The sequence below is a fragment of the Hemiscyllium ocellatum genome, chromosome 50, assembly GCF_020745735.1.
Source record: "Hemiscyllium ocellatum isolate sHemOce1 chromosome 50, sHemOce1.pat.X.cur, whole genome shotgun sequence".
Lineage (NCBI taxonomy): Eukaryota > Metazoa > Chordata > Chondrichthyes > Orectolobiformes > Hemiscylliidae > Hemiscyllium > Hemiscyllium ocellatum.
In genome coordinates, this window is record NC_083450.1 from 7,667,360 (window position 1) to 7,690,937 (window position 23,578).

Below are 23,578 nucleotides of genomic sequence, written 5' to 3' on the forward strand. Positions count from 1 at the left end.
CGGAGTCAGGGGTGGGGGGTGGGATGGGAGTCCACAAGACTGGCCCTCTCCCCACCTCCCACTCCCCCTCCCCACAGTGGTTCATCCGCCAATGGCGAACTTCCCACAATGCCACAGTGAAACCAGCTGGACCCTGTTCATTCAGATGTGAGCCGGAGGGGGGCAATTAGGTGGCGCAGGGTTTTAACGTCACAAACACACTGCCCCCATCTCCGCCTCCCTTTGGCTTTTCTCCACGCGGCCCAACAAGTCCACACCACCCCTCGGAAAAGTAATCCACCCAGATCCATTCCCCTACTCTATTATCCTATATTTCCCCATGGCCACTCCACCCTAACCTGCACATCCCTGGGCACTACGGGACAATTTAGCATGGCCAATCCACCCTAACCTGCACATCCCTGGGCACTATGGGACAATTTAGCATGGCCAACCCACCCTAACCTGCACATCCCTGGGCACTACGGGACAATTTAGCATGGCCAATCCACCCTAACCTGCACATCCCTGGGCACTACGGGACAATTTAGCATGGCCAATCCACCCTAACCTGCACATCCCTGGGCACTACGGGACAATTTAGCATGGCCAATCCACCCTAACCTGCACATCCCTGAGCACTACAGGACAATTTAGCATGGCCAATCCACCCTAACCTGCACATCCCTGAGCACTACGGGACAATTTAGCATGGCCAATCCACCCTAACCTGCACATCCCTGAGCACTACGGGACAATTTAGCATGGCCAATCCACCCTAACCTGCACATCCCTGGGCACTATGGGACAATTTAGCATGGCCAATCCACCCTAACCTGCACATCCCTGGGCACTATGGGACAATTTAGCATGGCCAATCCACCCTAACCTGCACATCCCTGGGCACTATGGGACAATTTAGCATGGCCAATCCACCCTAACCTGCACATCCCTGGGCACTATGGGACAATTTAGCATGGCCAATCCACCCTCACCTGCACATCCCTGGGCACTATGGGACAATTTAGCATGGCCAATCCACCCTAACCTGCACATCCCTGGGCACTATGGGACAATTTAGCATGACCAATCCACCCTAACCTGCACATCCCTGGGCACTACGGGACAATTTAGCATGGCCAACCCTCCCTAACCTGCACATCCCTGGACACTATGGGACAATTTAGCATGGCCAACCCACCCTAACCTGCACATCCCTGAGCACTATGGGACAATTTAGCATGGCCAATCCACCCTAACCTGCACATCCCTGGGCACTATGGGACAATTTAGCATGGCCAACCCACCCTAACTTGCACATCCCTGGACACTATGGGACAATGTAGCATGGCCAATCCACCCTAACCTGCACATCCCTGGGCACTACGGGACAATTTAGCATGGCCAATCCACCCTAACCTGCACATCCCTGAGCACTATGGGACAATTTAGCATGGCCAATCCACCCTAACCTGCACATCCCTGGACACTATGGGACAATTTAGCATGGCCAATCCACCCTAACCTGCACATCCCTGGGCACTATGGGACAATTTAGCATGGCCAATCCACCCTCACCTGCACATCCCTGGGCACTATGGGACAATTTAGCATGGCCAATCCACCCTAACCTGCACATCCCTGGGCACTATGGGACAATTTAGCATGACCAATCCACCCTAACCTGCACATCCCTGGGCACTACGGGACAATTTAGCATGGCCAATCCACCCTAACCTGCACATCCCTGGACACTACGGGACAATTTAGCATGGCCAACCCACCCTAACCTGCACATCCCTGAGCACTATGGGACAATTTAGCATGGCCAATCCACCCTAACCTGCACATCCCTGGGCACTATGGGACAATTTAGCATGGCCAACCCACCCTAACTTGCACATCCCTGGACACTATGGGACAATTTGGCATGGCCAATCCACCCTAACCTGCACATCCCTGGGCACTATGGGACAATTTAGCATGGCCAACCCACCCTAACCTGCACATCCCTGGGGCACTACGGGACAATTTAGCATGGCCAATCCACCCTAACCTGCACATCCCTGGGCACTACGCGACAATTTAGCATGGCCAACCCACCCTAACCTGCACATGCCTGGGCACTACGGGACAATTTAGCATGGCCAATCCACCTTAACCTGCACATCCCTGGGCACTACGGGACAATTTAGCATGGCCAATCCACCCTAACCTGTACACTGTTGGACTGTGGCAGGAAACCAGAGCACCCGGAGGAAACCCACGCAGACCCGGGGGTGGGGAAAGAATGTGCATACTCCACATAGTCACCCTGAGGGGAGATCGCCCCTGGGCCCCTGCCGCCGTGAGGTAGTGGCACTAACCACTGAGCCCCAGGGCGCCTCATTAATTCATCCCAATGTCCGTGAAGAAAGGGTGTGCCGTTGGAATCCATCCTTCGGACGTCACGCTGCTCCCCATTCCTGTATCGAAAGGCTCCAAGGATTCTACATAGTGACCTCTTTTCCAGCTCTCCTCGTCCTCCCTCCACTTCCCACAATCTTCCAACTGTTGGGAGGAGACTCCCACAATGCACTTCCAACCATTCTCTCTCGCTTTCGATCTCGTCTGCACACTTCCAAATCAACCGGATCTCCCCAGCCCGTTTCCTGATCCCATTCCTTCAGCACCACCTGCCCAGCAAGATCAGTGCCCCCCTTCGATATCTCCGCCCGCTCCCCGAATCCTTGGTCACTTTGCCATCCCAGCGACGGCTCCCCCCACCCAGTGCCCTGACAATGCCCTCTCCTGATGCCACTGTGACAGCCAGAGGAGTATCACCCCTTCCCTGGCATTGACAGGCTGACTCAGAATTCTTGGAAATAAGAGTCACAAGAGCTGTACAGTAGGGAAACAGACCCTTCGGCTCAACTCGCCTATGCTGACCCAGATATCTCAACCCAATCTAGTCCCATTTTCCCAGTATACAGTCCAGGGAAGTCATAGACTCATATAGATCGGAGAGCCTTCGGCCCAACTTGTCCATGCCGACCAGATAACCCAAACTAATCTCATCCCAGTTGCCAGCACCTGGCCCATCTCCCTCCAAACCCTTCCTATCCATGCCCCCATCCAGATGCCTTTTAAACATTGCAATGTCCCCAGCCTCCATCACTTCCTCTGGCAGCTCATTCCACACACGTACCACCCTCTGTGTGAAAAAGTTGTCCCTTAGGTCCCTTCCCCCCCCCCCTCACCCTAAACGTATTCCCCTCTAGTTCTGGACTCCCCCCACCCCAGGGAAAAGACTTTGCCTATTTACCCTACCCATGCCCCCTCATGATTTTATAAACCTCTATAAGGTCACCCCTCAGCCTCCGACGCTCCAGGGAAAACAGCCCCAGCCTGTTCAGCCCCTCCCTGTAGCTCAAACCCTCCAACATCCTTGTAAATCTTATCTGGACCCTTTCAAGTTTCACAATATCTTTCCGATAGGAAGGAGACCAGAATTGAACACAGTATTCCAACAGTGGCCTAACCAATGTCCTGTACAGCCACAACATGACCTCCCAACTCCTGTACTCAATACTCTGACCAATAAAGGAAAGCATACCAAACGCTGCCTTCACTATCCTATCTACCTGCGACTCCACTTTCAAGGAGCTATGAACCTGCACTCCAAGGTCTCTTTGTTCAGCAACACTCCCTGGGACCTTACCATTAAGTGTATAAGTCCTGTAGCCCCTTATATTTATCTAAATTAAACCCCATCTGTCACTCCTCACCCCATTGGCCCATCTGATCGCGGTCCTGTGGTGTACACAGAGGACCCTCTTTGCTGTCCATTTTGTCACATCCCACCCTTCCCTCTCCCTCACCACCGAGAAAGGTCGTAGCTCCCTGAATATTGTATCCCCCCTCCCCCATTTTCACCAAACCTTGGTCACTTTGCCACCCTAATGAATGCACCTCCCCACCCTGTGCCTGACGACACTCTCTCCAGATGCCATTATGACAGGACTTCCCTGGCATTGATACACAGAACAGAGGGTTGCAGAGAGAGGGGAGCGGCTACCCAATCACACTCTCCCAAGGAGCAATACTGTCTTCCTGGGACAAAGTGGCTCGTCTAGTCTCCCAGCTCGGGATGCTATCCCCGCCAACTTAGAGGGTGTTTGATATGCCAAGGCTTAGCCAGTGCTGCTGGGAATCGCATTGGCATCCAGTTGCTCCCACCTACTGCAGCCGCAATACATCACCCATCGCGAATTCCATTCAAACAGAGGGGTTTGCGTTTGCGCTGACCACTGGGTGAGAGATAACTCACAGATTAAGCGGGTTAACTGGTTAAGTCGTAAACTTAAACTGGAATACCGGCTTCTGGAATGGGAGCGAAATTCCGTTGCGGTTGGGGGAGCGCATAAATATCCATCACCGGCGAGGGATCAGAGACGCACCGGGATGGTCACTCGCGCTCACTGTGTTTAGCCAAAGAGTCTCTGCATTTATGTAGTGCCTTCCCGGTCATTTCTGGAGGTCCCAAATCACCTCATGAGCCAATGAGGTGCTTTCCCCATCCTTTCCCTGCCCCCTCCACCATCGCCCCCCCCAGCAGCACAGCAAGATCCCATCAATGGGACTGATATGGATGCCAATGGCTGCTGGGACGAGGGTAGGTGGGACTGAGTGGTCAGGGACTACAAAAGCACCACCACAGACAAGAGAGGGGGCCCAGTTGTGAAAGCTGTTTTTATTGGGGAGATTGGTACACAGTGTCAAAGGTCACAGATTCCCCCCCCAGGCGGCTTCCTGGCAGGGTCAGAGGTCAGCCTGAGGGCATATCACCCACAATAATTCATCCATCACCACCCAAAATTAATCAAATCTGTGTGCACAGAGAGAGACAGACAGGGAGACAGACAGGGAGACACAGAGACAGACAGAGAGACAGAGACACAGACAGACACAGAGACAGAGACACAGACAGACAGAGAGAGAGAGAGAGAGAGAGAGAGACAGATGAAGACGGTGACCCCAGTACAATTTTGCCCCCTCTCGTTCTCTCTCTTTCTCTCTCTCTCTCTAGAGAGAATTATGAAACATTGGAATAAAATGCACACTCTACACATCTTACCAAAATCTCCAACCCCCCCCCGCTGACAACATGGAGATGATTTCATTAGCAAATTGCCAACAGGATATTCCCATTATTCAAGAGTCAGTTTTACAAAATAAATTAGCATCTTCAAAGGTGAAATCATACAATTATCCCAAAACATAGCTTATTCCACTCAGCAAAGGTTACAGAAATCAATCGACAAAATATCTCCATCTCATTGGAACAGTACAGTACTGTCTTCAACCTGGTAAGGCGAGAGATTGGACAGGGACAGCACAGCGTAAAGCTCCCTCTACACTGTCGCCCTCCCCCCCCCCTCACCAATCTCAGGGACAGGGACAGCACGGGGTTAGATACAGAGTAAAGCTCCCTTTATACTGTTCCCCCATCAAACCCTCCCAGGACAGGGACAGGGAAGGAGGGAGGGCGAGTGTGGTTGGGAAAAGGAGAGAGAGATAGCTTTGTGGGGAGAGAGGGAAGAGGGTGTTGGTCTGGTCTGTACCAAAGGCCACACACTTCACCACCCAGCCCCCTGCTGTCTCGCCCCCAAAAATGGGGGAAAATCCCCCCCACGCAAATCATGCCGTTAAGGTTCCAAATGCCCCCTATTCTCTTCTCTCCCCTCGCCCGAAGATGGTCGCCATTTCTTCTCCCATTCTCGGCGGCCATCTTGGTGGCCATGCTTCGCTGACCTACGACCTCCTTGGTTCCCGTGGTGGCTCTTCTGCTTGGCTTTCTTACTGCGTCTGCAATAGAGAGATGTCAGAGGTTAGCTCAGAGAGTCGAACGCCCATCCCCTCAAAACAATCTTTCCAAGGGATTTCCCCTCAGGGTTGCTGAGGGGGGGCTTGGTGTCACTTGTAGGCCCAGCCCGGGTAAGGACGGCAAATTTCCTTCCCACCCCACCTCCGATGGGGTTTTATTTATGCCCTTGACCGGTTACGCGATTACTGTAGAAAAAGTATTTCAGACAGACTGAGAAGTCAATTAAAAACACAGCAATTGATCGTTTCAATAAGTGGACACAGGGTTACAAAACAAAATGGCCGCTCCCAAAATGCCACTTGGCGAGCAAACTAACTGAACCTTTCCCTCCCACTCCCGTGGGATCTCCCTTGAACCTCAACCTGCCCATCGACCACCTCGGTCTGGGGTTGGGGAGACGGATAGGGGCAGTGTGGAGAAGGGGTTCGCTGGATTTGTCCAGGCCAGTCTAATCCACCCCGCCCACCTCACTCCCCCTCAGAAGTCACTCACTCACCTGGGAGTGTGGAGAAAACAGAGGGAGCTTTACTCTGTATCCAACCCTGTGCTGTCCCTGTCCCTGGGATGGGGGGAGGGGGGGAGACAGTGTAGAGGGAGCTTTACTCTGTATCGTACCCCGTGTTGTCCCTGAGATGGGGGGGGGAAAACAGTGAAGAGGGAGCTTTACTCTAACTAGCCCCGTGCTGTCCCTGTCCCTGGGATGGGGCGACAATGTAGAGGGAGCCTTACTCTGTATCTAACCCCGTGCTGTCCCTGGGATGGGGAGGACAGTGAAGAGGGAGCTTTACTCTGTATCTAACCCCGTGCTGTCCCTGTCCCTGGTATGGGGTAGGACAGTGTAGAGGGAGCTTTACTCTGTATCTAACCCCGTGCTGACCCTTTCCTGAGAGTGTTTAATGGGGGAGGGGATGTAGGAGACGGTGGGCAGGAGTCACATATACAGAAAGTAGCACCTACTTGTGTTGGAGGGTGGCCTCTCCCAGCAGGCCCCTGTAGACATGATCTTCGAAGTCCCCCACGGCGTCGTCATCCCCGAAGACGCGCTCGGCGATTTCCTCCACGTAATCCTCCAGCCGGTCGACGAAGGTGGTGAACCGCAGCTGGTCGTGGATGAAGAGGCCGTCCCTGAAAAACGGAGTCACCACATCCTGCAGCTCTGAGGCCCAGACCTCTCCCAGCCTCCACCTCTCCACGTACTCCCGGAGGAGCTCCCGGAAACCGTCTGCTTCGACGGGTCCCAGCTCCACCCCGAACCCCTCGGCCCAGTCCTTGTGGGCGCAGCCGACCAGGTCGAAGCAGTCCGCCCGGCGCTTCTGGGCCTGCGTCCGCCAAAAGCCTTTGCGCAGACGGTCACGGTCTTCCACTCCGTCTGATTTCGGTCTCCTGTGCTTGTCGGGCCTCCCCTCCTTCCCGGGCCGTTGACGATAGCTGTCCCTGCTCTCGGGCTGCTCCTCCTCTCTCCGGCCCTGGTGCCCACGCAGCCCTTGTGTATCGTTGGCCTGTGGACCACTCACTCGGGCCTTCTCCTCATCTTTGCTCACAGTCTGTGGCCTACTCATCATGGAGCCTCGGGCCTGCTCTTCATCCTGTGGCCTACTCATCATGGAGCCTCGGGCCTTCTCGTCATCCTGCGGCCTGCTCATCGTGGAGCCTCGGGCCTGCTCTTCATCCTGTGGCCTACTCAGCGTGGAGCCTCGGGCCTGCTCTTCATCCTGCGGCCTACTCATCATGGAGCCTTGGGCCTGCTCTTCATCCTGCGGCCTACTCATCATGGAGCCTCGGGCCTTCTCGTCATCCTGCGGCCTACTCATCATGGAGCCTTGGGCCTGCTCTTCATCCTGCGGCCTACTCATCGTGGAGCCTTGGGCCTCTTCCCCGCCCTTGGCCTCCGGGTTGCTCTCCTCAGGAGAGAAGGGAGTGGCGTCCTGCCAGGAGCTGGCCCCGTACACCTTCTCCCAGACCTCGGAGCGCTGCAGCTCGAAGGCCAGCTTCTGCTCCAGCTCCCTGAGCGCGGCCAGCACCTCCACGCTGGTGACGGCCTGGCCAAGGCCGCTGACCCTCTCGATGAGGCCTTCCAGGGCCTGCCGCATGGAGGCCGCCAGCCCGCGCTGCTTGTCCAACTCCCGGCGCAGCATCAGGACCTCGGCCACAAGCATCTCCTGGCCCCTGCTGGCGGCGGAGCCCCTCCGGCCTAGCTCGCCTGACAAGTCCTCCAGGATCTCCTCCTCCAGGGAGAGGTACTGAGCCAGCTGCTGGAGCAAGCGGGTCAGGTTCTGCTGAGAGTCGGGAGGCAGAGCCCGTGATCCGGCCTCCAGCGATTCCTCTAATTCCTGCTTCTGCCCCTGAGGGGTCAGGGAGGACAACAGAGACAGACAATTCAGTTCCGGCTGATTGAACCCAAAAGGCCGGAGGGCAATCAGCCCATCTACTCTGTGCTGGTGTTCCCCTATGCTAGCCCTCTCTCCCAACCAGCCCCAGCCCTTACACTAAAGTTTTTAACCTTTTCATTTCCTCATTTCAACCCACAGAGGAGTATAATATTAACTTAAGGGTGGCTCAGTGGTCAGCGCCACTGCCTCACGGTGCCAGGGACCTGGGTTCGATTCCCTCCCCCACCCTTGGGTGACTGTCTGGGTGGAGTTTGCACATTCTTCCTGTGCCTGCATGGGTCACCGCCAAAGATGTGCAGGTTAGGGTGGGTTGGCCATGCTAAATTGTCCCGTAGTGCCCAGGGATGTACAGGTTAGGGTGGATTGGCCGTGCTAAATTGTCCCATAGTGCCCCAGGGATGTGCAGGTTAGGGTGGATTGGCCATGCTAAATTGTCCCATAGTGTCCAGGGATGTGCAGGTTAGGGTGGATTGGCCATGCTAAATTGTCCCATAGTGCCCAGGGATGTGCAGGTTAGGGTGGATTGGCCGTGCTAAATTGTCCCATAGTGTCCAGGGATGTACAGGTTAGGGTGGATTGGCCGTGCTAAATTGTCCCATAGTGCCCCAGGGATGTGCAGGTTAGGGTGGATTGGCCATGCTAAATTGTCCCATAGTGTCCAGGGATGTACAGGTTAGGGTGGATTGGCCGTGCTAAATTGTCCCATAGTGCCCCAGGGATGTGCAGGTTAGGGTGGATTGGCCATGCTAAATTGTCCCATAGTGTCCAGGGATGTGCAGGTTAGGGTGTATTGGCCATGCTAAATTGTCCCATAGTGTCCAGGGATGTGCAGGTTTGGGTGGATTGGCCGTGCTAAATTGTCCCATAATGCCCCAGGGATGTACAGGTTAGGGTGGATTGGCCATGCTAAATTGTCCCATAATGCCCCAGGGATGTACAGGTTAGGGTGGATTGGCCATGCTAAATTGTCCCATAATGCCCCAGGGATGTACAGGTTAGGGTGGATTGGTCATGCTAAATTGTCCCATAATGCCCCAGGGATGTGCAGGTTAGGGTGGGTTGGCCATGCTAAATTGTCCCGCAGTGTCAGGTGCATTAGTCAGGGGCAAATATAGGGAAGTGGGTCTGGGTGGGTCGGTGCGGACATGTTGGGCCGAATGGCCTGTTTCCACACTGTAGGGATTCTAATCTAATCTTAATGTCTTGGTTTTTCTGCCTGGGTTAGCAATAACCCTCATATTTCCCAGTTCCCTCTATTCAGAATGGGATTGTGTATGCCCACACTGTACATCTTTCACCGTACTCCTGTACTTGAGTAGAGTCATACAGCAAGGAAACAGACCCTTCGGTCCATCTCGTCCATCATCCCCAAGCTAAACTTGTCCCACACCTGCCCCACTCCCAGAACACATCCCTCCAAAACTTTCTATTGACGTACTTATACAGCACAGAAACAGACCCTTCGGTCCATGCTGATGTGATATCCCAACCTAACCCAGTCCCATTTGCCAGCACCCGGCCCATCTCCCTCCAAACCCTTCCTACTCATATACCCATCCAGATGCCTTTTAAATGGTGTCATTGTACTAGCCCCCACGACTCGTTTCAGTCCCTACACCCCCTCCCTATCTCTGTCACCCCCTCCAGCCCCCACACCCCCTCCCTGTCTGTCACCCCCTCCAGCCCCTACACCCCCTCCCTATCTCTGTCACCCCCTCCAGCCCCTACACCCCCTCCCTATCTCTGTCACCCCCTCCAGTCCCCACACCCCCTCCCTGTCTGTCACCCCCTCCAGCCCCTACACCCCCTCCCTATCTCTGTCACCCCCTCCAGCCCCTACACCCCCTCCCTATCTCTGTCACCCCCTCCAGTCCCCTACACTAGAGAGATAGGGAGGGGGTGTAGGGGGCTGGAGGGGGTGACAGGGATAGGGAGTGTTTTGGGGGGGGTGGGGAACTTGAAACTGCTCACCTGTAGCTCCGTGTGGATGAGGTGGATCTGTTGTTTCTGATTGGCCAGTTTCTCCAGCAGCTCACTGATGGGGATCCAGGAGATGGGTTTGGGATCCGGTGATCCAGTCTAGAGAAGGAGCCCAGCAGATCCAGCAGGAGTGAGACACAGAGGACAGCACCGTGCTACAACAACAACCTCAATCTGGATAGCACCTCGGCCGAGAGAGAGAGACAGAGGGAGCTCTGTCACTAACTGCCCCCTGGGTGGGGTTGGGGGTCCCACAGCACACAGAGAGACAGGGGGCCTGCTCCCCATTCTCCACCCTCTCCCCCCAGGGGGGAGACTGACCCTTTCCTTCGAGGCACAACCTCACACAGCGCAGGCCGAGGGCAGTGAGCAGGAGGGTGGGGCACCTGCGTGTGTCTGTCACCCCAGCCCCAGCCCCCGTGCGGGATCTCTCCCCCTGCAGCTCCCTCTGTGTCTCTCTCTCTGTGTGCGTATGTGTGTGTGTGTATGCGCCAGTGAGAGTGTGCCAGTGTGTGTGTGTGCCAGTGAGTGTGCACGCGTGTCTGGGGGATGGGATTGGGTCAGTGTCTGACACTTCTGTACTCCCCCCTCCCCCTCCTTCTCACCTGGGGGTTGTGAGGGTCCTCCAAGTGACTGTGCAGCTCTCCACTGGCATTGCTCGAATCCAGGGGGTCCCCTTCGCTTTCCTCAATGTCAGGGTCTGTGGGAGGAGAGACCGAGGGTCAGGGATCAATGGGGCCCGCACTGTGGCTTTCCCTCACACCAGCTCAGAGAGCGTGCACACACACACACCCACCCCACTGGCACACCCTCCCAGCAGCACCCACCCACAGAGCAACTCCAACACCACACCACACAGCAGCCTGACAGTGACCCAGGCATTTCATAACACAGCTAGCACCACCATGTGCTGACCCTCCCACAGCGCCCGCTCCCTCAGCGCTGACCCTCCCACAGCGCCCGCTTCCTCAGCGCTGACCCTCCCACAGCGCCCGCTCCCTCAGCGCTGACCCTCCCACAGCGCCCGCTCCCTCAGCGCTGACCCTCCCACAGCGCCCGCTCCCTCAGCGCTGACCCTCCCACAGCGCCCGCTCCTTTAGCACTGACCCTCCCACAGCACCCACTCCCTCAGCACTGACCCTCCCACAGCGCCCGCTCCTTTAGCACTGACCCTCCCACAGCACCCACTCCCTCAGCACTGACCCTCCCACAGTGCCCGCTCCCTCAGCGCTGACCCTCCCACAGCGCCCACTCCCTCAGCACTGACCCTCCCACACAGCCCGCTCCCTCAGCACTGACCCTCCCACAGCGCCCGCTCCTTTAGCACTGACCCTCCCACAGCCCCCACTCCCTCAGCACTGACCCTCCCACAGCGCCCACTCCCTCAACACTGACCCTCCCACACAGCCCGCTCCCTCAGCACTGACCCTCCCACAGCGCCCGCTCCTTTAGCACTGACCCTCCCACAGCACCCGCTCCCTCAGCACTGACCCTCCCACAGCACCCACTCCCTCAGCGATGACCCTGAGAGAGGGTGCGGGTGGGTGCGGTGAGAGGGTCAGTCCCTCACCCTGGGTGTGCCTGCAGCTGGGAGGGTGAGCGTGCCCACAGTGGTAGAAGCGAGACTGCGTTGGGCCATGGGTACTCACCGAGGGCGGGGTCAATCAAATGGCCTGAAAATGAAGGACAACGCGGTCAGTGCCCATCGCGCCCTCTCCCTCCCTCGGTGTGTGTGTGTGTGTGTCCCTGCTTGAATCCCCCTTCCCCCCACATCCAATGGCCAGAGTGGCCTCCTGCTGCAAACTGGGCTTCACTGACTGACCTCTAGGGGGCAGTATGCCTGAGGGGGTTGGGACGCCCCCCCCCTCCCAGGCTAAACTCACCCCCCCACCCCCTCCTTCTGACACCCCCCAGAGCCCACTACTTCGCCAGGTGAACAAGTCCCGTTCTTTCACACAACAAGAGGCCATTTGGCCCACTTCGCCATTCAATGGCCCATCTTCTCGCCCTCATCACCTCCGCCCCTCCCTCCCTCTGTCAGAGCCCTCAATACCCCGTGGAAAGGAACTCCCCAGGAGTCTCTCCCCCACCTCTCTGCGATAGGTGACCTCTTACTCAGAGGTTTGTCCCCTCTGGTCCAAACCCTCCCACACACAATGGGGGCAACACTCTCTCCATATCTCCCCCACCGTCAATGTCCTCCCACCCCCTGAGAATCTTCAATGAGGTCACCCCCCCTCATTCTCCTAAACCCCAGGCCCTAACCGACTCACCCTCTGTCAGACACTCCCCTCCATCCCAGGGGGGGGGCCCAGTGAACAGTCTCTGAGTCTATCACTTCTTGGATACGGGGCCCTGAACCTGCTCACGGTATCCCAACCGACTCATAACCTGGTATCGTTTTAGCAAAAGCCTCCCCACTTTTATAAGCCCCGTTCCCTTCGGGATAAACCCACATCCAAAGTTTTACCCGCACGTCCACCAATATCATTTATTGTACCCGTTGTTCCCGATGTGTTCTCCTCTACATTGGGGAGACTGGGCGCCTCCTAGCAGAGCGCTTTAGGGAACATCTCCGGGACACCCGCACCAATCAACCACACCGCCCCGTGGCCCATTTCAACCCTCCCTCCCACTCTGCCGAGGACATGGAGGTCCTGGGCCTCCTTCACCACCGCTCCCTCACCACCAGACGCCTGGAGGAAGAACGCCTCATCTTCCGCCTCGGAACACTCCAACCCCAGGGCATCAATGTGGACTTCAACAGTTTCCTCATTTCCCCTTCCCCCACCTCACCCCAGTTCCAAACTTCCAGCTCAGCGCTGTCCCCATGACTTGTCCGACCTGCCTAGCTCCTTTTCCACCTACCCACTGCACCCTCTCCTCCCTGACCTATCACCCTCATCCTCTCCCCCACACACCCATTGCACTCTATCCTACTCTCTCCTCACCCCCACCCTTCTCTAGTTTATCTCTCCACCCTTCAGGCTCACTGCCTTTATTCCTGATGAAGGGCTTTTGCCCGAAACGTCGATATCGCTGCTCCTCGGATGCTGCCTGACCTGCTGCGCTCTTCCAGCACCACTGATCCGGAATCTGGTTTCCAGCGTTCCATTGGCCGTCCCTAATGCCCGCTGAACCCGGGCAGCTGGCTTTTTGAGAATCACGGACAGACATCCCTCTGCTCTAGACTTTCTGCAGTCTTTCTCCATTGAAATAATATTCAACTTCTCTATTCCTCCTGCCAAACCTCTCACGTCTCCATGTTATATTCCGTCGGTCAAGTTTCGGCACCCTCGTTTGACCCGCGTGAATCTCTCTGCAGACTTTCTGTCCTCCTCACCACCTATTTCCGCGCCCTCTACGGACTCTGCGATAGTGCATTCACCTCCCTCGTTCGGGCTGTTCCAACGCGTCGATCCCTGCGGCACTCCACGAGCTGTCGTCCGAAAACCCGCCAGCCTTCCCTCCAGCCTTACTACTCCCTCTCAGGCCTCCCCGTGACTCCAGTCCCTCACTGACCTTCCGGCCGAGAGACTTTGCAGTTTCCGAACCAGTTGCACTGCGCCTCCCGCTGGCCAAAGTCATCTGGCGGGTGGACGGACTGGAGAGTGGGGTGGGGCAGGTTCCATCAGGTCAAAATGGCCGTCTCAGTGACCAGCCTGTGGGCAAGGGCCGTTGAACTGCCCGGTCTTTCCCTCCATCCACTACACCCTCTTTTTTTTTGTGCCCGTGTGTTTAGTTTTGAAAAGGACAGAGGATTTTGTCTGGCAGGATTACGCGTCTCACACACACACACACACACACACACACATACACACACACAACCCCACCCACCCCTGGAGGGGCATATTCCCAGCTTGACCACATTCCGAGATTCCGGAATCTTCTGAAAAAGACAGCGCCGACTCACAGGGCGCAAAACAGGGCGGTGCCCGTGACTGGTGGAACCCCATGGTTGGACATTGGCCTCCTCCCCCCCCCACCCTCAAACTGTGACCCTTGACCCTCACGTGACACGGGCGCTGCCGATGGAGCTGTACCCCTTGACCATACCCCCCCACCCCCAAAAGCTGGATGCTGAGTTCTCCCCTGAACTGTGACCCTTGAACCCAGGATTGGCAACGACCTACGCCCTGTGACCACAGCGGGCTGCTGTCCAATCCAGTAAACTGTGACCTTTCACTCCTGCGTCGCCAACGGAGCTATACCCAGTGACCCCCAGCTTGACACTGACCTCTCCCCTGAACTGTGACCCTTGAGAGACACTGACGCCTCACGTGGGCTGTGACCCCTTGAATTGACAACACCCAATGACAGTGACCTGCACCCTTTGACCCCACTTGGCTGTTGTCCTGGCCAATGAACTGTGACCTTGCGCTCCCGTGTGACATTGGTGCTGCCAAATGGATCCGTACACCTTGACCCCAGATAGACGCAACCTTTCAACCCAGGACTGAGGATTCCCAAAGGCAGCGACCTCTGCCCTTTGACCCCGGCTGAGCAAATTCCAAGTCTTTGGAAGCTTGATCTTTGACCCTGGGGCCTTGAGGGAAGACCCAGAACTTACCAAAAATCCCAAAACCGACCCCCACCAGCAGCAGAGCCACCAAGAGGCACTTATTCAGGGTGATGCCTCCACTGTCCTCCTCCTCTTCACCAGCTGGGGGCGGTCTCAGGCCGGATTTAACGGCCGGACTCCCCACGTGACGTCGCTTGCGTAGTTCGGGACTCTCGTCCAGGAGGACGCCGCTCCCAATCTCCTCGACGCGCCTGTCCACTGCGGGTCAGCATTCAAACCAAACAGTTTTCATTTCTATAGCGACTGGCACCACCTCACGACACCGCCCACCCCTCCCCCCACCAGCCCCACCCCAGGCAGCACGGCAGGTCTTTCCAGTGCACCCCACCCGTCACAAACGTGGCAGACACTGCGCCCAAACTGTGCACAGACAGATCCCATGAACCCCTCCCACAGCGCCCACTCCCTCAGCGCCGACCCTCCCACAGCACCCGCTCCCTCAGCACTGACCCTCCCACAGTGTCCACTCCCTCAGCGCCGACCCTCCCACAGCGCCCGCTCCCTCAGCACTGACCCTCCCACAGCGCCCACTTCCTCAGCACTGACCCTCCCACAGCACCCACTCCCTCAGCACTGTCCCTCCCACAGCACCCACTCCCTCAGCGCCGACCCTCCGACAGCGCCCGCTCCCTCAGCACTGACCCTCCCACAGTGCCCACTCCCTCAGCACTGACCCTCCCACAGCGCCCACTCCCTCAGCACTGACCCTCCCACAGCGCCCACTCCCTCAGCACTGACCATCCCACAGCACCCACCCCCTTGGCGCTGACCCTCCCACAGCACCCATTCCCTCAGCACTGACCCTCCCACAGCGCCTGCTCCCTCAGCACTGACCCTCCCACAGCGCCCACTCCCTCAGCGATAGTGGAGGGCAAATGAGAATAGGGAGCTCTAATCTTTATTAGCCCAGAGGAATTTGACAAAAGGGACTTAAATTGACTCAAGGGGCAGATGGAGATTTTTTGTTTTAAATCAGGATTGTCCCTGCACTGCTCCCCACCGCCACATGGAGGCAGCAGCACGCATCCTGAGGGCTGGCGCCATGGGGCGACACCGCCCTCATCTGGTAGATGCCAGCACTGCGACTACTGCAGGAGAAATCAATTCACAACAAGAGGCCATTCAGCCCCTCCTCCTCCAGCCTGTTACGCTGAGCAGACAGTGCCCAGGGAGATGGTGGAGGGTAGGAGCATGCCAAGTGCCCACTGGGCAGCCTGGACTCAGGGCCGTGCAAGATACCCACCTGTTTCGGGGCCAGGTACCCCATTGGGTGGAGCCGGGAGCTCACTCTCGGCTTCGGGTGCTCCCAGGATTCGGGATAGGTCATTGCCATCCGTGCTGCCAGGAACGTCATCATCAGGGCCCTTTGATTGGTCAACGGAGCCCACCTCCTCGATAACATCGTCCTAGAACAGGGAGAAAGCAGCACGGGGTTAGATACAGGGGAAGGCTCCCTCTACACCGTCCCCCAATAATCCCCCCCCTCCCCTTCCCAGGGAAGGGGCAGCACAGGGTTAGATACTGAGTAAAGCTTCCTCTACACTGTCCCACCATCCCAGACGCGGGGGGTTAGATACTGAGTAAAGCTCCCTCTACATTGTCCCACCATCCCAGACACAGGGGGTTTAGATACTGAGTAAAGCTCCCTCTACACTGTCCCACCATCCCAGACACAGGGGGATTAGATACTGAGTAAAGCTCCCTCTACACTGTCCCACCATCCCAGACACAGGGGGGTTAGATACTGAGTAAAGCTCCCTCTACATTGTCCCACCATCCCAGACACAGGGGGTTTAGATACTGAGTAAAGCTCCCTCTACACTGTCCCACCATCCCAGACACAGGGGGGTTAGATACCGAGTAAAGCTCCCTCTATCTGGTGAGTACCTGCGGGTGTTGCTCTGTGCTCAGGAGCTGCGTGACGCTAGGCCCCAGGCTCCCTGCGTTTTCCGGGACTGATATGTGCTGACGGTCTCCTGTCACTGAGAGACCCTCTGGGTCACCTGTACAGAGAGAGACAGAGAGAGAGAGAGACAGACAGAGAGAGACAGACAGAGAGAGAGACAGACAGAGAGAGACAGACAGAGAGAGACAGACAGAGAGAGAGAGAGAGACAGACAGAGACAGAGAGACAGACAGAGAGAGACAGAGAGACAGACAGAGAGAGACAGAGAGACAGACAGAGAGAGACAGACAGAGAGAGACAGAGAGACAGACAGAGAGAGACAGACAGAGAGAGACAGAGAGACAGACAGAGAGAGACAGACAGAGAGAGACAGACAGAGAGAGACAGACAGAGAGAGACAGACAGAGAGAGACAGACAGAGAGAGACAGACAGACAGAGAGAGAGTCAATGAGAGACATCAGCTGGATAACATTCTCTCCCACACAAAGAGCTGGCCAATTGGATGCAAAATTGTCTTGACGGTAGGAGACAGAGGGTGGTGGTGGAGGGTTGTTTTTCAGACTGGAGGTTCGTGACCAGCAGTGTCCCACAGAGATCGGTGCTGGGTCCCCTACTCTTTGTCATTTATAGCAATGATTTGGATGAGAATTTCGGAGGCGTGGTTTGTACGTTTGTGGATGACACCAAAAGTGGAGGCGGAGTGGGACAGTGAAGATGGTTATCTACGATTACAGAGAGATCTTGATCCATTAGATCAATGGGCTGAGGAGTGGCAGATGGAGTTTAGTTTGGAGAAATGCGAGGGTGTTGCATTTTGGGAGCATGAACCAGGGCAGGACGTATACAGTTAATGGTCGGACCCTGGGCAGTTTTGTAGAGCAGAGAGACCGAGGGGCTCAGGGACATAATTCTTTTGAAGTTTGCGTCACAGGGTGGTTAAGGAGGTGTTTATAACACGCTCGCCTTCATTGCTCAGACCTTTGAGTACAGGAGTTGGGGACGTTATGTTGGGGTTGTACAGGACATTGGTGAGGCCTCGTCTGGAGAACTGTGTCCAGTTCCGGTCGCCCTGTTACAGGAAGGAGATTATTAAACTGGAGAGGGGGCCAGAAGAGATTTACCCGGATGTGGCTGGGAATGGGCGGGGTTTGAGCTACAGGGAGAGGCTGAACAGGCTGGGGCTGTTTTCCCTGGAGCGTCGGAGGCTGAGGGGTGACCTTATAGAGGTTTATAAAATCATGAGGGGCATAGATAGGGTAAATAGACAAAGTCTTTTCCCTGGGGTGGGGGGAGTCCAGAACTAGAGGGGCATAGGGTTAGGGTGAGAGGGGAAAGGGACCTGAGGGGCAACTTTTTCACACAGAGGGTGGTGCGTGTGTGGAATGAGCTGCCAGAGGAAGTGGTGGAGGCTGGTACAATGACAGCATCTGGATGGGGACATGAATAGGAAGGGTTTGGAGGTGAGGGGGTGGAATTTGGAGCAGGGGAGGTGGGACTGGTTTAGTTTGAGGCGATGGATGGGTTGGGCCCAAGGATCTGCCTCTGGGCTGTGCGAGACTGTGACTCAGAGGACGGCAGTGGGGCGCAGGTAGGGGGTGGGCGCTAGGTGTGGGCAGCAGTGTTCAGTCGTATACAGGTGGGCATACAGTGGGGCCGCCCCACTGACATGGCTTACCCAGTCGAATAGCCAGGCAGAGGGAGGGAGGTGGCAGAGTCCACCGCTGGGACGGGAGGGGAGTGAGGGCTCATAAACCCCTCAAAACGATTCAGCTAGCGACCCCATCACACCCCCAACTCTACCATCCCCCCACCCACCCCATGGGAGTGGGCACCTACCAGAAGGTTCCACAGTTTTGGGGCAGGAGGCGATGCCATCCGGATGTGTACCCCCGACAGACTCCTGTAGAGAGAGCGCTGTGGTCAGAGAGAGTCGCACATGTATCGCCCCAACACTCCCTCCCTCCCCCCATAGCCCCTCCCCCAATCCCCCCACCCTCCATCTCTCATGGGCTCCTCCATCGTCACAAATGGCTCAGGGGGTCATCAATTCTCACCCGAGATAGCAATGCTTTACCCTCCGACAGCGCCCACTCCCTCAGCACTGACCCCCCCACAGCACCCACTCCCTCAGCACTGACCCCCCCACAGCACCCACTCCCTCAGCGCTGACCCTCCCACAGCGCCCGCTCCCTCAGCACTGACCCTCCCACAGCGCCCGCTCCCTCAGCGCCCACTCCCTCAGCACTGACCCCCCCACAGCACCCACTCCCTCAGCACTGACCCTCCCACAGCGCCCACTCCCTCAGCACTGACCCTCCCACAGCGCCCGCTCCCTCAGCACTGACCCTCCCACAGCGCCCGCTCCCTCAGCACTGACCCTCCCACAGCGCCCGCTCCCTCAGCACTGACCCTCCCACAGCGCCCGCTCCCTCAGCACTGACCCTCCCACAGCGCCCGCTCCCTCAGCACTGACCCTCCCACAGCGCCCGCTCCCTCAGCACTGACCCTCCGGCAGCACCCACTCCCTCAGCACTGACCCTCCGGCAGCACCCACTCCCTCAGCACTGACCCTCCCACAGCGCCCACTCCCTCAGCACTGACCCTCCGACAGCGCCCACTCCCTCAGCACTGACCCTCCGACAGCACCCGCTCCCTCAGCACTGACCCTCCAACAGCGCCCACTCCCTCAGCACTGACCCTCCCACAGCGCCCATTACCTCAGCACTGACCCTCCCACAGCACCCACTCCCTCAGCACTGACCCTCCCACAGCGCTCACTCCCTCAGCACTGACCCTCCCACAGCGCCCGCTCCCTGCGGATGGTTCTGTGCCACAAACCGGGGGCCTGGGGGTTTCTTACCGACAGTGACGGGGTGTGGGTGGGTGGGAGGTCTCTCTCCGGAACGCTGTCCGTCGTGTTCTCCATCGGGATGGAACCTGAGGAACGGGAATCAGAAAAGTCACGGAAACCTGGGACATTCACGGCAAATCCCCCTCCCTCCAGTTCGGTTTAGCGAATCTCCCCCGTCCCCACTCCCCAGACCCCAACCCATTGTAACGCCCCTCCCGCTCCATATTCGGAATGCCGCGATTCCCAATCTTGGAGGGAAGCGCACACCCCCCCCAATCTGGAGGAAGAGGTGACGAACAGCGACTCAAAGCCCCTCCCCCCGAACAATTGACCTCAACAGGTATAGAGGTAGGCCACTCAGCCCATCCCCCTCATTCTGTCCCCCACAGTGGGGCGGGCGAGCGGATTCTGATCCCCTCTGCCTTTCCCAGAGGGATCTCCCGCAGGTTTTCCTAGGCACGATCGAGAGGCCGGACACCATCCCGTCGCGGATGCTCCTGCATTTCCACAGCGCCCGGCTCCTTTCTCACACCCTTGGCCTCATGGGCAAGCAGGGTAACTCGTCCCCAGGACACCGCTCACTCCCTCAGCGCTGACCCTCCCACAGCGCCCACTCCCTCAGCATTGACCCTCCCACAGCACTGACCCTCGCACAGCGCCCGCTCCCTCAGCACTGACCCTCCCACAGCACCCGCTCCCTCAGCGCTGACCCTCCCACAGCACCTACTCCCACAGCACTGACCCTCCCACAGCACCTACTCCCACAGCACTCGCTCCCTCAGCGCTGACCCTCCCACAGCACCCGCTCCCTCAGCGCTGACCCTCCCACAGCACCCACTCCCTCAGCACTGACCCTCCCACAGCGCCCACTCCCTCAGCACTGACCCTCCCACAGCACACACTCCCTCAGCACTGACCCTCTCACAGCACCCACTCCCTCAGCACTGACCCTCTGACAGTGCCCTCTCCTTCCCACGGAGCCGACCTTGAGGATTTCTGGCCTGGATGGTGGGGCTGGCGTTGAGGAATTAACAAAGGCAGTAGTTTGTCTGGGAGAGCAGGGTGTGCCTGAGTGAGAGCTGACGGTGCTGAGGCTGTTATCAGGAGGTGGACATGATTTCAGAATGAGATCACTGAGCTAATGTTGGTAACTGTGACCCTTCTGTTAGTGCCTCAGCATTAAACCCCACAATGCTGTCTGTCACTCCCACATGATACAGTGAGCACCACTCTCATAACATACACCATCCCGTCAGCCCACAGAACACTGTCACAGCTGGTCTATCAGACCGAGCACAGCACCTGGTATTACTGGAGGAAGACGGCAACAGCTTCGCTGTATTTACTACAGAGTGTGGTGTCTGTCTCACTGTACCCAGACAGCAGCCCTGCATGCTGCAGCAACGTCTCTCCCTCTGTGTGTCCCCCCCATCGCTCTCTCTCCATCGCTCTCCGAGGGACAGAGGGGGAGAGAGAGACACAGAGACAGAGAGACACAGAGACAGACACACACAGAGACAGACACACACAGAGACAGACAGACAGCGTGTGTGACACACAGAGACAGAGACACACAGACAGAGCGTGTGAGAGACACAGACACACAGAGACAGTGAGAGAGACACACAGACACAGAGAGAGACAGTGTGTGAGACACAGAGACACACAGACAGAGAGACAGACAGGGTGAGAGACACAGAGACAGAGAGACACAGAGACAGACACACACAGAGACAGACAGACAGCGTGTGTGACACACAGAGACAGAGACACACAGACAGAGCGTGTGAGAGACACAGACACACAGAGACAGTGAGAGAGACACACAGACACAGAGAGAGACAGTGTGTGAGACACAGAGACACACAGACAGAGAGACAGACAGGGTGAGAGACACAGAGACAGAGAGTAACGAACTCCCTGGATCCTGAGGCACTGAGGTTAAAGCACAGACTCGGGTTGTATCCAGCAGGAGCCCGGGATCGGAACCAGCCCCGGAACCAGCCCCCCAGCCCCCACTCCCCCCCCAAGCCCCCACTCCCCCCACAAGCCCCCAACCCCCCCACTCCCCCCCAGCCCCCACTCCCCCCACAAGCCCCCACTCCCCCCCAGCCCCCACTCCCCCCAACCCCCCCACTCCCCCCACAAGCCCCCACTCCCCCCAACCCCCCCACTCCCCCCACAAGCCCCCACTCCCCCCACAAGCCCCCAACCCCCCAAAGCCCCCACTCCCCCCAACCCCCCCAGTCCCCAACCCCCCCACTCCCCCCAACCCCCCCACTCCCCCCACAAGCCCCCACTCCCCCCAACCCCCCCACTCCCCCCACAAGCCCCCACTCCCCCCAACCCCCCCACTCCCCCCACAAGCCCCCACTCCCCCCAACCCCCCCAGTCCCCACAAGCCCCCACTCTCCCCCCAAAGCCCCCACTCTCCCCCCAAAGCCCCCAGGGGGAACACTTACACACAAACCTCACCCTGCAGCTCACTCTGGGATCTTGCTGTGTCCTACTGACTGCTTCTGTGACACTTCCGCTCCCACGTGACCACCGCTCCGGGGAGTGCAGCCAATCGGGGACCTCCATCCACCAGGGCTGGGCGGCGCCAGCCAATCGGCAGCGGCGTAGCTTCCCCGAGCCCGGCCTTCCCACCAATGGGCGGCGAGCTGACCCAGGAAGTGCATTTCCGGGCGGAAGGAGGGAGAGCAGCGTTTTATTGTGGGTGGGGCTGAATGGCCTCATTACCCCCCACCCCCTCCCTATCTCTGTCACCCCCTCCAGCCCCTCCCTATCTCTGTCACCCCCTCCCTATCTCTGTCACCCCCTCCAGCCCCTCCCTATCTCTGTCACCCCCTCCAGCCCCCTACACCCCCTCCCTATCTCTGTCACCCCCTCCACCCCCTCCCTATCTCTGTCACCCCCTCCAGCCCCTCCCTATCTCTGTCACCCCCTCCAGCCCCCTACACCCCCTCCCTATCTCTGTCACCCCCTCCAGCCCCCTACACCCCCTCCCTATCTCTGTCACCCCCTCCAGCCCCCTACACCCCCTCCCTATCTCTGTCACCCCCTCCAGCCCCTACACCCCCTCCCTATCTCTCTCACCCCCTCCCTATCTCTCTCACCCCCTCCCTATCTCTCTCACCCCCTCCCTATCTCTCTCACCCGCTCCCTATCTCTCTCACCCGCTCCCTATCTCTCTCACCCCCTACCCTCCTTCAGGAACCCTCCTCTGCTTTCGTCTCTGTCTCCTCTCCAAAAGAAACCCCGTCTTTGAGGCTGCCATTTTGACCCCAGGTCTCTGTGTCGTGTGTCCCCAGCATCTCCTCGGATGTCCCTGGTGTGTTGAGCGCCGCCTGACCCTACCCACCTTCCCAGCAGCATCATGTCACAGCCCGTTCAGTTGATACCTTCCACCGTTACCTCTCCAGGCCATTACCCTGCACCCAATACCTGTGATGACACTGACAGGAAAGTGTATACCACAAACATTTTTCCAAGTGTGTGTGAGCGGGAACAATAGTTTAAAAAGTCACCTGGCAATACTTTGTGTTCACTTTATTTAAAATCTGCAAAAATTGACAAAAAAAATGCTCAGAATGCCATGTTCTGTACAGATTGATCTGACAATGCACACTTGTCATTTGTTAGAACACATCAACACTTGCTCACATTCGACGTCCAACTAAGTTGGGAACCAACCCACTCCCTTCACCATTGTCACAAGTTGAGACTTGCTGAGAGAGAGAGAGATGTCCCCAGCTCTCAATGTGTCTGTTATCACAGTCTTTTGTTTGAGATTCTGCCTCCAAGGGAGAGGACAGAGATTCAGGAGTGCCAGGGGCGAGTGGGTGGCGGGAGAGATTTGCTGTTGATTCACAGTATCGTCCACCGATATGTCCCACTCAGAGGCACTGGGTGGGGGCGGTTAACATGGTTAACTCAGGCAGGGCAAGGGTCAAATAGACAGGGAAAATGCCTTCCCCACCAAAGATATGGAGTGCCCAGCAGCTCATTCGACTGGCGTTC

The 23,578-nt window shown here is 57.4% G+C and overlaps 1 protein-coding gene across 1 annotated transcript; it reads right to left on the bottom strand.

The window, feature by feature from the left end:
• Positions 1 to 4,692: 4,692 nt before the first annotated feature.
• Positions 4,693 to 22,294, bottom strand: pbxip1b (pre-B-cell leukemia homeobox interacting protein 1b). The gene is made up of 11 exons (XM_060820653.1): positions 22,018 to 22,294; positions 19,565 to 19,641; positions 18,541 to 18,604; positions 16,685 to 16,800; positions 16,041 to 16,203; positions 14,786 to 14,995; positions 11,865 to 11,888; positions 10,821 to 10,915; positions 10,207 to 10,314; positions 6,803 to 8,187; positions 4,693 to 5,826 (listed from the first exon to the last, which is right to left on the bottom strand). The coding sequence occupies exons 1-11, from the start codon at positions 22,292 to 22,294 to the stop codon at positions 5,667 to 5,669; spliced, it is 2,679 nt and encodes an 892-aa protein (XP_060676636.1). The 3' UTR covers positions 4,693 to 5,666.
• Between the last annotated feature and the right edge of the window lie 1,284 nt (positions 22,295 to 23,578).